Below are 13250 nucleotides of genomic sequence, written 5' to 3'. Positions count from 1 at the left end.
AAACCTAGTTTTCTTTATACTGAAATTCATTATTAGGTTGGAACCTTCTCAACCCGGGGTCCTGTAATGTGGTAGGAAGAGTGTTGTTAGGCAACAGAGACATTATTAAAGACCAACTATATTCCCATTACATTTTGGAATGTATACATTTCTTCAGCACACGTATCACTGAAATTAAAGCTATTTAATTAATGATAAATGATTTGAAAAAAGATGGGAAGGTGGTAAAGTATACTGTTAATACAAAGCTACTGACTGAGAGAATGTGCTTAGAGCCTCACAGCGCTGACTTCATAGGCAGGTGAAATTTACTGTAGATAACGGTAATGTAAACAGAAAAAAAAAAAACCCTAATCTTACCTATAAAATTATCTAGTGGATGTAGATGTTAACAATCAGAGCCTGGGATCTATATACTTAACACTGTGAAAACAGTGTTCAATGTTCAACAGAACCACTTTCAACAATGCTTAGTTTATCTGCTGTCTCACTTCCCTAGCAAAGCAAAACAAATGAGAGACAGGAATTGTAAGAAAAGAAAGCATTATTTGGACTGTGCTCCTGTCTTGAATATTGGGTATAACTCCTGTTCTTATCTGCTCCAAAAGCATATAGTGGTGCTCAAAAAAAACCCCCAAAAAACAATAACATGAAAAGAATCTGAAAAAAATATGCCCAAACTCTTCACTTTATTAAAAAATAAATGCAAGACTGAGGAAAGATATAAAATCATGAATTCAAGAGACAACGTGACTAGAGAGCAACTGTTCATTGTTTCTATCAAAAGGAGAAGAATATCAATAAAGACAGGTAAGAAACTTTTTAAAAAAAAAAAACATATTTCACACTTGTGTAGTCAAGTTGCATTTCTTGTACTGCTCTGCAGATGCTAAAAACCTGTGTGGACTCAAAAAAAAAAAAAAAAGACTGGGCAAATTTGTGGATTAAAAACCTACTAAGAACTGTCAAGAATAACACACCACCTCTGATTCAGAAAGTGCTGAAGCCACAGATGGTTGCATCCATGGTATTTAGGGATCATGTGATGTCCTGTCTCTGTAGTCTTCCTCAGGCACTTCCCAGTCTCCACTGCTACGAATATACCCAAAGGTGTTTTAATGAAGGTGATGCCAGCGAATTATTTCTGGAATGCATTTATTTATAGCTGAATTAAAGGGAATAAAAAAAATTAAAGAATTGACATAAAAGCAAGGTATTTCTCAGCCTTAAAAGCGTCTACAAGTAGACTTGATTGTGGTCCACTCTATATCACTAACATACGAATACAAGAAAATGTAAGAATATAATCCCAAAGGAACTACACATTTTTCTTTTACGAAAACTTTTTAGAACCAATGTGATGGCTCAGAATCTTTGTTAAGTGTATCAAGTCAGGCGAGGTATTTCTAACAGAGGAAGATGTACCATTTTTTTTTTTTTTTTTGTTTTGGAAAAAGAGTGAAGGGGTATTTCTAACAGAGAAAGATGTACTATGGTATTAAAATCCCACTAGACTGATCTGCCTTTTAAAAAATAAATCATCACTTATTTCCCTCTCATGTACAGGAGGGAAATTTGCGATTGCAAATTACTCTATTTGCAATTCCATACTGCATTTTCTGTCAGCCATCACACTTGATGATTTCTGTTCATGGCAAACTTTCAGGCCCGTGTCCTGCAGCAGCACTTCCTGCCACCCCACAGCTTCCACAAACCAGCTGCTACTCAGGGGCTGCTCAAAGGGAGAGAATTACAAGCAATGGCACCAAATAATTTCAGGAGTTCCTTGTTTTAATAAAAAAAGCAGAAAGTGCAGCCACTGACTTACCCAAACTGATTTCTGAACCAGTGTAAGTAAAGCAGTACAATATTATGTGGAAACATGGCTCAAAGGACCTTTGTTCTAAGTAACAAGGTAAACATGCACAATTATAATAAATTTAGAACTGCTTAGCAGTTACTTTTCCAGAAAAAAACAAACAGAATAAATGAGCAAAGGCATTACTCAAAATCCCATTAGCTGTCTGTTTTCCCTTACAGCAGTCTAAACACTTCCAACGATCCGTTCCAAAATTTTTATTTTGATCCATTCCAAAGGTATTAGCTGTGCAAATAAACCTGGTAGTGCAATGAGGTCTAGTTTGTAACCTAGTTAACGAGGGCGGAAAAAAAAAAAAGTAGATAATTGCTCTAATCCATACTTACTTCTCAGGCACTAAAAAAAAAAAAAAAAAAAAAGCATAAAAAGGAAAAAGTGATGCTCTTCAGAGGGAAAACAGTTCGATACTCTGCGTGTGCTTTACAGCCCTTACGAACAACTTTTCCGCGGCATCTCGAAGCTAGATGACAAGATAAAGCACAAAGCCGCGCCAGTTCAGCGTTCCTGCCCCTCCATCGCTTCCTCATCGTCCCTTGCTGCGGCTGCGGCGCCGGGCGGGGGCCGGCCCGAGCCCCGCACGCCGTCCCGGGGGGCGGCTGGGCAGACACAGCCATACAGATTTATATTTTAAAAAAGATCGCGGGAAGTGCGGCTCCCGGGACCCGGGGGAGGAGGGAAGGCGGGCGGGGAGGCGGGAGGCAGGGAGGGGAGAAAGAGGGGCGGGCGAGGGGGGCCGTTCCCCGCCTCACTCCCACCCCCGCTGGCTCGGCCGCGGCCGCTGCCGCCGCTGGGCGCTGGGAGGCGGCAGCGAGTGCCCGCCGCCGGAGCCGTTTGAGGAACACGAGCGGGCGAGCCAGACTTTTACCTTTTCTCTCTTTTTTCCCCTCCTCACCCACCATGCCGCGGACGCCGCTGCCCGCGGGGGACGAGCGGCGGCTCAGCCCGGCTCCCTTCTCTTGAGGGGATGCGGGAGGCGCGGCCGGGACGCAGCTAGCGCGACCCGCGCCTCTCCGCCGTCCTCCCCTTGCCGCGTCCCCGACCACCATGAGGGAAGAGCGAGAAGCTGTGGCGGCGGCCGCCTCCCCCGCCGGGGCCGGCAGAGCCCCGCAGCACTGCCCGCAGCCGGACGGCGGCGGGGCGGCCGCCCCCGCGGCGCTGCCCGGCAGCGCGGAGAGCCTGCGGAACGGATACGTGAAGAGCTGCGCGACCCCGCTGCGGCAGGACCCCCCGAAGAGCTTCCTCTCCTTGCTGCTCTTTCCTACCGCCTCCTCCTCCCGGGCTCGGCTCGCCCTGGGCGTCCTGGCCGCCGCTGCCCTCTCGCTCCTGGCCTTTCCCGGCCGGGGCAGCGCCCGGGAGCAGCAGGACGGGAGCAGCTGGCGGAGCCCGCGGCCGCTGCACGCCTTGCTGTGCCTGACCCGCTTCCTGAGCCCTCTCTTCAGCATCGCCTGTGCCTTCTTCTTCCTCACCTGCTACCTGGTCGGCGGCCGGCGCGGGGAGCACGGCGGCGGCACGACCCACTGGTGGCTGCTGGCGCTGCCCCTGTGCTGCTTCTCGGGGGACTTCGTGGCGCTGCAGTGGCTGCTGCCCGCGGAGGGGCATGAAGAGGAGCCGCAGATGTTCCTAGGAAGGCTCCTGACGGTGCTGGTCTCGGTGGCAGCGCTGACCCTGCCGCAGAGCTCCCTGAAGTTGCGCCGGAGCCTCCTCGTCTTGGTGTTGTGCAGCCTGGTGTGGCTGGTGTCGCTCAGCAGCCTCCAGGCGCTGCCCCCAGCGCTCGGCTCGCTGCTGGCCGGCACGGTCGGGGTGGCAGGCTGCCTCCTGGCACTCTGTGGCGGGGAGCACGGCATCTTCTCGGCGCAGAGCCGAGGAGCGCACCACCAGCATCACCGCCACCCACGGCTCCCCAGCGTGGAGGAAAAAGTGCCTGTGATCAGACCCAGGAGGAGATCTAGCTGCGTGTCCCTAGGGGAAACTTCGGTCAGCTACTACGGCAGCTGCAAAATGTTTAGGAGACCCTCGTTGCCTTGCATTTCCAGAGAGCAGGTAGGTTTCTACGAAACTTGAAGGAGAAACTTTGGGAGGATTGAGCGCCACTCCATAGCTTTTCCTGACTGCTGTGTGTGTCTGTGCTGGATGTCTGCTCACTAACAAACTCCTGCTAGAGGAATGGAGGAGAATGTTAGTCCCTTAGCGGGTTTCTCAGCTCGGTTCTGCAGAATCGATATAACCCTTTATTTCTGCGTGGGTGCTAAATCATAATAATGTATTTGTTGTAGGACAGAAGGCTCGCTCGGTTTTTTATGCAATCTGAATTATTAAACAGCCGTTCTTATTGATTAGAGCAAAACCTCAAACCAGTCAGCTTTAGCTTTCAGTTACCGTGTTATTTTGGTTTTTTTTTTTTTTTCGAGAAGCCCCCCATCTTCTCGGCGTCTGGCAGTATTTCCGAGAGAAAGAAACCACAGCTTTCTAAGCTGCCCGGCACTTCTGGTTCTTCCCCGCTTTCTATCGACAAAACCATTACCAAGTGCTTAAGAAATACCAGGTTTTGAGGGATATTATTTATCGAGCGTTGGCGTTGTTTGAGTGGCAGCTGTCTTTCTGCCCTGCAGATTACTGTCGTTTGTTCTTCTCTCTCCCTCTCTCTCACCCCCTGCTCCTCGCTCCACCTAAGTTAACGTTAGTTTTGGGTTGATGGGTTTTAAGAAACTTCTTTTTACTGAAGAGAGAGCTGTTCAGTAGGGGCTGGAGGGATGCCCGAAACGCTCAGTTTTCTTGAATGGAACTCTGTTGGTTTCTACCTCCCGGAAAACTTTTCAATGAGTCTTGTTTTTTGTAGCGTAAACCCCCGTGCGTGTGGGGGAGTTTGTTTTTATTTGGGCACTTGCACGTCAACTGCAGGAACATCGAGTTGTGTTGGAACTGGCCCGAGGCTGCTGCAAGTGGATTATCAGCCCGTTGTAGGAGGGAGAATGAGGGGAGTGTATTTAATAAACGCGCAAGTGAGCAGTTTCTGCGAAGTGATTGTTGCTGCAGAATCCCCCGTCTGTTACTCTCGTGGCTGAAACTCATCGGTGCCAAATGAAATTTTCTAGTTTTTCCTTGACATTTCTTCTATAATGCAGGTCTTGTGATTGACTGTGAATTAGGTCTGAGGAAATACGAAGTGAATCTGAAACGGTGGAGTAGTTTTCGAGCATTTCCCCCCCTGAGTTTGCCCAACAGAATTAATACAGTAATTGTTTACTGTGATTAATACAGTAATTGTTTACGGTGATTAATACAGTAATTGTTTCTGCATAAAAGGTTAAAATGCAAGTATGCTGTGACAGTCTTCAGAAATAACTCATTGAGTACGTTGCAGATTATCTAATGCATACAATGAAAGAAACATTAAAATATTTTACTAGCAGTTAAGATATGTAGGGACTATCATACAATAATTTACTTTCTCTGTTCCCTTCTGGGCAGTAAATGCTCTCTTTTGCTGTCACATTGGTCTGTAGTACAGAAATCTCAGAAAATGTGATTTCATTAACCTTTCTAGATGATAGAAGATATTTGTTCCTATGCAAGTTACTAAAAGCTTCCTTTGACGTTAGGCTCACTTCTTAAAGGCATGTGCATATTTCAAGTTAGGGCATTCATTATTCTTCAAGTAACATCATAAATGTCAGCTATAACTAAATATGTAGAATTTATTGGCAATGCTTAAATCATACGTGTTCATAATAAAATGTAACTTTTTGGTAGACTTCCAGAATTTGATATCTTTGTTATCACTAGATGTGAACAACAAAGAGATATGAAGTTCTTCATTTTCCTAATAATCTATTATGCTTTACAATAAATATTTGTGCTTTCTTAAGCACAGTTTAAATGAGATCTACAGATACATGTTCTCTGCTGTATTTTATATGCAATTTTACAAGGATAACACAGGTTAAATCCTCTGATCTCCTGTCTGACTTGGAGAGAGATCAGACGTTGCAGAGCTGATAAAACATCAATTGTTTGGGCAGGGGTAGGGAGAAGTAAACCCATAATGTGTGACTTTATTTGAATAAACAGTATAAGGTTTTTGTATTGCTTCCTTGAAACTGAAGGAATGTGTGTACTTAATGCTTTTTCAGAGAGCATCTATTGTGTGGCTTTTCTTTAAGGGCTGATTACACATTTTGAAATCTTTATATAGCAGTACAGTGGTTCTTTTCCAATATTAAGATTTCAAGGAGTTGAATGAACGTTGTTAGGAAGATGCTGCTGGTCCACCATGACAGAAACACTTTAATGAATGAGAGATAAGTTATTATTGTGATTCTATTAGATGTATTTTGTGTGATTGTCACAAACCTCTTATATGTAGAAGTAGTTATGTCAAGTATAGAATAGCAGGTCAGTAGGGTACTCTAAGGATCATCTGGTCCTACCTTTCTTGACAAAATCACTATCTAGAAAAGTTGGCCCAGCACCCTGTCCAGCTAAATCTTAAACTTGTCCAATGTTGGGGAATCCAACACTTCTCCAGTTACTTCTCTGGGGAGATTATTCCAGTCACTGATTTTTCTTATTATAAAAAAAACACCTCATTTTGTGTCTACTTCAGTTACTATTTGATTAAAATAGAGAATGTTAGTATTGACCTTAAATTTTCAGTAAAATGTTGATGTGAAGTTATATGTGCTCTCTATCTACTTAGGTGTACAACAAAATAATTACATTTTTTTGATCGGGTTGGTTTTGGGTTTTTTTTTTTTTTTTCCAGCCAACAATTCCAAGGGGTCTGTGTGCATGGAGCGGGTGGGAACAGGGTGGAATACTAACACACAAGGGAATGTACAACCAGTAGCACATGCACACAGAAATTGGATGGAGCATTCATTTTTTTTTGGGGTACAAGTGGAAAGAGGCCCTGTAAGCATGATCCTGTAAAAGCTAGCAAATTTGAGTAATCCTTTATAACAAATACTTAGGTATTGCTTTCTGGACTTCAACAGGTGCTGTAACTGTAAGGCGGGAAAGTTTATAAAATTAGATTATTCTTACAATTTATATGAGTATCTATATCTACTTTAGTCATCAAAGTCTCTAAATTCGTGCTGTGTGTGTCTCTTCTGCAGTACATATATCTAGCAACATAGTTTGAGGTGGGAGAAAAAGATTATGTCTTTATGTTTTTATGTAAGTATACTTAAATGCCAATATCAAAATATATAAATACATGTTGTGGGAAACAATAGGACTCAAATCACAGCTAAAAATTTTGCAAAGGCAATGCCTTTTCTGAACTCTACTACATTAACACTTTTGCCAATAGAAATGGATATGATTTTAGCAGTAAACAGGCTGCTTGTATTCTTACTTCAATATTCATCTGAGACCAGGAGGAATGGCAGTAAGACTGCAGTGTTGATTGGTATTTCAAACTTTGTGTAGGTCATATTTTGACTGCATGTGTTAATTGCATGGTAATCTGTTAATTCTACCTATTGCTACTGATATCAAAGGGTTTATCTTTATTGACTGTTGCACATTTAGCACTTAATTTTTATTTTTTTTTTTGTCTCAAAGCCAAATCAGGGAATCTAAAAGGTGCTTGTCAGTATTGCAGATCTTGTAAACATTATGTCCTGAAAAATATGGTAATAAGACTTTCTTTTTTTTTCTTTAACTTGACAGTGGACATGTATATGAGACCAAACAACTATGTGTAGGAAATCTTACATAGGAGCGTCTCAGAATCCAGAAAGAATATTCATATTTTTTCTTAAGTAAAGAATAGGCCTTCCTATTTAAGCACTCATGACACATGTCCAAAACAACCTGCAAACAGAGCTGACACACGCTTTTTCTGGTTATCTGACTAGGTTCAAACACGTAGGAAAGCTGGGATATTTCATGGACAAAGACTGCTTTCATGTTGCACTCTGTTAATTACAGGAAGAATTGTCTTGTGGTTAGGGTTGGATTGACCACCACCTCTCCCCAGGTTCTGTTCCAAGCTATCTTGTACCTTTGATGTATTACCTTAGGAACATCAGGACTTGATTTCAGGAGTCTGAAATATTTGTGTAACTTGAAATTAATGCAGTTCCTTATTTGCTCATGAAATTTACATCTGCGTCTGTTACCTATTTGTGAAACAAATTACACTTTGTCCTTAAGTTTTCAGGGTACAAACTTCCTAGTGCAGAAGCCGTCTGTTAATGTGCACTTTATAATCTGATACTGAAACAGATTTTTAGTATCTGTTGCACTCAGAGTTTGTTTGCCCCCCAGAAACAGGTGAACCTTTACCTGTTGAGTGCAGCCAGTAACAAAATACAATTCTCCTTGCTGTGTGTTTAACAAACCAGCTCTTTGCTGTTTGAAGTTTCCCCCTCACGATTCCAGTGATTGTTACCCAGCTGTACCTGCATGGCAAGATGTGTTTCTGTTGTTCACCGAATCTTCCTGTCTCTGGGGTTTGTCTTACTGGGGAAAAAAATCAAGGCAGCAGTGTGTGCTCAGCTGTGGATGGAATCAGTTCCAATGGGATGCAGCTGAGTGTGAGCATTGTGCAGAGAAGGATTGCATGGTGAAAGAAACAGACTTGGAAAACTGCTTCTGCAACCATGTTTTGGATGAGTAGGTTTCTGTTGTTTCTGTCTGATTCCCTCCGACGTTGGCAAAATATATTGAGCTAGATGAAATGTGAAATGAGAAGTTAAAAGTTGGTAAAAATGTCATCTTTATTTTCTCTCTCTTTCTCTTTCTCTCTCTCTTTCTCTCTCTCACTCTCATATCTCATCTTTATTTTCTCTCTCTTTCTCTTTCTCTCTCTCTCTCTCTCTCACTCTCATATTATTATTCCACAAAGAAAGGCTGACTGAATCAAGGTTTGCCTGTAGAGGGGTCAGAATTTAAGATGTTATCCTCTGACAAAGTTTCACCTGGGACCACTGAGAATGACAAAGAAGGGTTTTAGGAAGACTGAGTGCCCTTAAGAACTCTCTTAGCTAAGTTTAGCTTAAGCTGGCTTTTAGATAGCCAAGACTTGGTGGCAGTTTATATTCTGCATAAGTAAAAGCAGGCAAGAGTGTCTGAGCTGTCTGTGTAGCAAAGGAGTTTGACTGTTGCTTCAGGTGTGTTTTCCTGGAAAGAAAATATAAGTGGAGAAAGGAAGGAGATCAAAGACCACTGCTGTGGAAATGCTGGAGAAATTTGTTGGAAAGTGAGGGAAGCATGTTACAGAGCACCAGTAGGAAAGAAATGAAAGAAGCTGTGAGAGACAGTTCCAACAACTGCATGATTGACTGTGTTGAAGAAAAATAGCAGAATAAATTGCATAAAGTACTAATATTCAGCTTGGACCAGGAAGATGTTTTAAATTTAGGAAAGAAATTTGTAGAGAGGAGAAACAAAAGGTGCCCAGAAGAGTCTCTAGAATGAAAAAGAGGGGCAGCTTCCATGCTGGGGTTTGTGAACAGTGTATTCTGGGAGGTTAAATGTGAAAGGGAAGAGAATGGCAACAAATTTGGTGTATTTTCCTGAGGAAAAACTCATATTTCAATACAATGTGGGTCTGTGTGTGTATATGCCTGATAGTACTATTCTAATAATTGAACTTGAGCAATGGAGCTGATTGTAGTATATTGGCCTTACAGGATCAAATCCCAGCAAATTTTATGAAAAAAAGAATGGGAAGTGAAGAAACCCTATGGAATATACAGGGCAAGTCTGTAGTGTGAGCTGAGCTCTCAGAATCCCCATGACAGTCTCATGTCACGAGTGAGCACCAGAATGATGCAGGTGGGGTGGGGAGTCTGTCACAGCCTGGGCCCTGTGTGACATTTGGTTGGAAACTTATATTTCAAGAAAAGGCTTTTTTATTCCTTTTTTTGCTTTTCTGATGCTTTAAAATGAAGACTTCATGAAGCCTTACCACCCTCAAAAGAAATCACTGAACAAAGCCAAATACAACTATTAGATGATACCAATTGATGAAGATGGGAAAGAGTAAATCTTGTACTTTTGTGCAAAGATTGGGGATTACAGGCAGGGAAATGTGGGGATGGAGTCTGTACTATTGTTGATGTAAAAAGTTCTGGAGGAAAACAGATGAGAAGCTTGGATCTGCTAAATGAGAAAAGAGAGGAGAGACCACAGGAGGCTACAGACATAGAATATTTTGCTGGAATCTCACTTATTTTTCAGGATAAAACTATGTGGAGAGCAAGCTGAAAGAATAGTTGAAGATGAGAATAAAAGAGAGTGAAAGGAAATGTTGAATTTCAGCATGTCCTTCCCAGTGGCTGAAAACAATGCTTTACAAGATGCAGTGACACTACAGAATAAATTTTAATGGTGAAAAAAAAAGGGGGGGCTTTCCTGCAACTCAATAGCAGAAACGAAAATTTAAGGTTAAAGCTAGGGCTTGGATTGGTCAGGGCAGACTGTGCAATGTCTGAGTGATTGTTACTGGAGCATAAAAAGGATCAATAACTTTAAGAAACCAGTGGCAGTAAAATTGTGCTGGAGTCTTTCAAAACAGGCAGGAGCCATGGATGTTAATAAATGAGAGTTCACAGGGTAACAAGTAAACTGGCAGATGATGATATTTGGGGAAGGGAAGTGTTACCGATATTTGTGAAAGAAATAGGTCAGGGAACTCTGTGCTTAAGGAAGACCAGAGAAGTGAATGGCCTTATTGATGAGTGTGGCAAAACAAACTGTTCTAGGAACTGGAAGGGCCATAACAAGGCATGACTGCTGAAACAAAATGTCAGCTTCCAGAGCAATTTTGTATTTGAAAATGGATCATTCAGCTGGAGAAGGACATTATTTATATCAATACGGGCAGCTGATGAGGAGTAAGTTTTGATGTGCTAGGCCATCCTCACTTTTTCACACAGAGCTTTTGTATGTGGCACATTCCTTTGAAACAAGTGCAAATTTATTGGGAGAGGCCCAGACCAGGGCACAGATACCCAAGCAGTTTTTTAATATCCCTCTATTTGTTTGATAGTTCAATATTTATGAAAAACAGTGCTGTTATGCAGAACATTCGTGACCACCAGTGTTCACTTCAGTTTGTACAGGGGTGTGTGAAAAAACCTGGCATATTTCCAATTCAATGTCTGATCAAATGGTCATGTTGATAAGTTTTGTTACCCAGTAGTGAGTTGCCAACCTGAATGTCCCTTGATGCGCAAACCCAAATACCTTCACTAAGTTAAAGGCATGTATGCAGCAAATGTTCCATTTGTTGTTCATTTGGTAAATAAAAGTTTGTTTTATGGAATATGAAAATGGTATTTCCCCTCTATAATTTGCTATGTTTAAGTTATTCAAGATACTGTAGAAAGGGTACCATATGAGGCCATATTTGAGTACTTTGGATTTGGTTTTGAGAGGTCTTCCCTCTTTTATGAGGAAAATCCCAGGCTTTTTGATGTGAATTAGCATTACAGGATGTTGGTTTAGCTGTATCCATGCTGATGATGGTCACAGAAATAAGAATGGCATTTAATTTGGGGTGAGTTCACTCATTATGCCCAAAGCAGCCAGTGCTGCTCCCCCACCCCAGAGGAACTGGACATCTGAGGAGTGGTGACACAGCAAGCCTGTGTCACACCTGCCTGTTAATATCTACTGTCAGGATGCTTTTGTCAGCAAAACTCATAATATAGAATGAACTTTTCTAAAAGTGTGTGAAAGCTAAAGTTACCAGGGGAAAATTTCATCAGTTTTACTGAAATAACAACTTCATTATGACTCCCTGCCTAGACACTATGGTATTAACATGTCTCTTTAACCTTCATTACTGGTCATGCTTCATTTGTTTTTGATTAATTAATGCCCTTTAACAAGATAGGAGCTAAATTAAAGGGTAAAAAAGACATTCTTTTACTAGGTTTAATGTCTGCATGACTATTTTTTCTACTGTGACTTAAAACTAAAGGCTTGCATTTCCATTTAGGGTCTTTTTATTTTTCTTAGAGTCAGTTGATATGGCATGTTCAATCACAACATATTTATTTTTTATCTCCTAAGTATTGTTGTGTGTGATACCTGTTTGCCACTTCAGGAATATAGTTTTGTTCATTCTGCCTAGTAGATTCTTTTAAAAGGATTCTAAATTTCTGAGTACTCTAAAGTTACTAATTTAAGAAGTACAGGGGTTTTAAAGGAGTTTTTTTCTAATACCTTCTGGCTGTCCAGAAGAGTTTCCATCCTTTTAACAGAAGTTGTTGATACACCCCCTGTTTTTCAATATGTGATGACTACTCAACAGTGGCCCTCAGCTACCTCATTATCTCCTGTGTGGAGGCTGTGGGGTGACCAAGGAACCTCACACCGTGTGTGCTCTGCAGGCAGGGATGGGCTCTCAGCTGGGCTTGTACCTCTCAAAGTGAGCTGACCCTTTGTGAGCTTTCTCCGAGGCAGGGAGAGATCTCTGTATTCATAGGATGTCGTTAGTAGTTAATAAAACCCAGTGTCATGTGTGGTTTAATGATGCTAACTTAAAAAAAAAAAAAAAAAAAGGAATGTGTTTTGAGAGAACTCTTAAGTGATTATTATGTTGATTACTGTTCACTGTGGTCTTAATTTCATTTGATTTACCGCTAGACAGTATGATGTGTAAATTCACTCACAGGCTCTTCCATAGCTGCTTTTGCAATATCATAGTTTCCTACACATTTTCCCTCCCTCATTGCGAAGTATGAAATGAAATTTCAGTTTATTTAAACTGCATTTCTGCAGATACAAGCAGTTATATTCCGATGTGCGAGTAGAAAGGGAGGGAAGTTTGTGTTGAAACCTGAAGGTGTGATTAGCAGGCTGAAAAAGTTTAGATCCTGCTGTGCCTGTGAAACACCATCTGCTCTGGCAGCCAGTGCCCTGAAGGAATTGGCTGAGGCTGGAAGGAGCAAAGGCACGCTAGCACAGTTTTCCCCTTGGCCAGTCGGATCTGCAAGAAACAGACTTTATTTTGCTCAGGGAAAAATGAACATTGGTCCAGGTTTTACTGTTTCCACTTGAGATTGTCCATACAAAAGGGCGCCGAGACACAAATGTAAAGAAATCGTTAATAATGACATTACTATTTCTAACATGTTAGTATAGAACACAGCAGTATATTTCATACCTTAACTAAAAAACCCAAACAGGATTGGTGTGTGTCCTCCTTCTTTGTCCTTGTTTCAACTAACTGTATTTTTGGGGCAGCCAAGTATCCTTTTGGGGGTCACTAGAAAATACTCGCAAAGCAGATTTCAAACAAACCTTGCAGTGAGACAATTTCCAGAGATTATTCACACAGATATTTAGGCATCTTCTAGTTGTTTTTTTTGTTGTTGTTGGTTTGTGGTGTGGTTTTTTTGTTTTTTTT

At 41.8% G+C, this 13250-nt stretch overlaps 1 protein-coding gene across 2 annotated transcripts in view; it reads left to right on the top strand.

The window, feature by feature from the left end:
• The first annotated feature begins 2209 nt into the window (after positions 1–2209).
• Positions 2210–13250, top strand: part of PDE3B (phosphodiesterase 3B) — an 83417-nt gene continuing 72376 nt past the window's right edge. Inside the window, exon 1 of one of the 2 annotated variants that reach the window (XM_041414989.1) lies at positions 2210–3919. In XM_041414989.1, the coding sequence (XP_041270923.1) occupies positions 2924–3919 (996 nt within the window). In that variant the 5' untranslated portion in view covers positions 2210–2923. The remainder of the gene's footprint in view (positions 3920–13250) is intronic. The other variant, XM_041414990.1, reaches the window with a different exon arrangement.

The sequence above is a fragment of the Onychostruthus taczanowskii genome, unplaced genomic scaffold, assembly GCF_017590055.1.
Source record: "Onychostruthus taczanowskii isolate IOZ18803 unplaced genomic scaffold, ASM1759005v1 scaffold49, whole genome shotgun sequence".
In the NCBI taxonomy this organism is placed as follows: domain Eukaryota; kingdom Metazoa; phylum Chordata; class Aves; order Passeriformes; family Passeridae; genus Onychostruthus; species Onychostruthus taczanowskii.
This window is presented reverse-complemented; position numbering and strand designations above follow the sequence as displayed.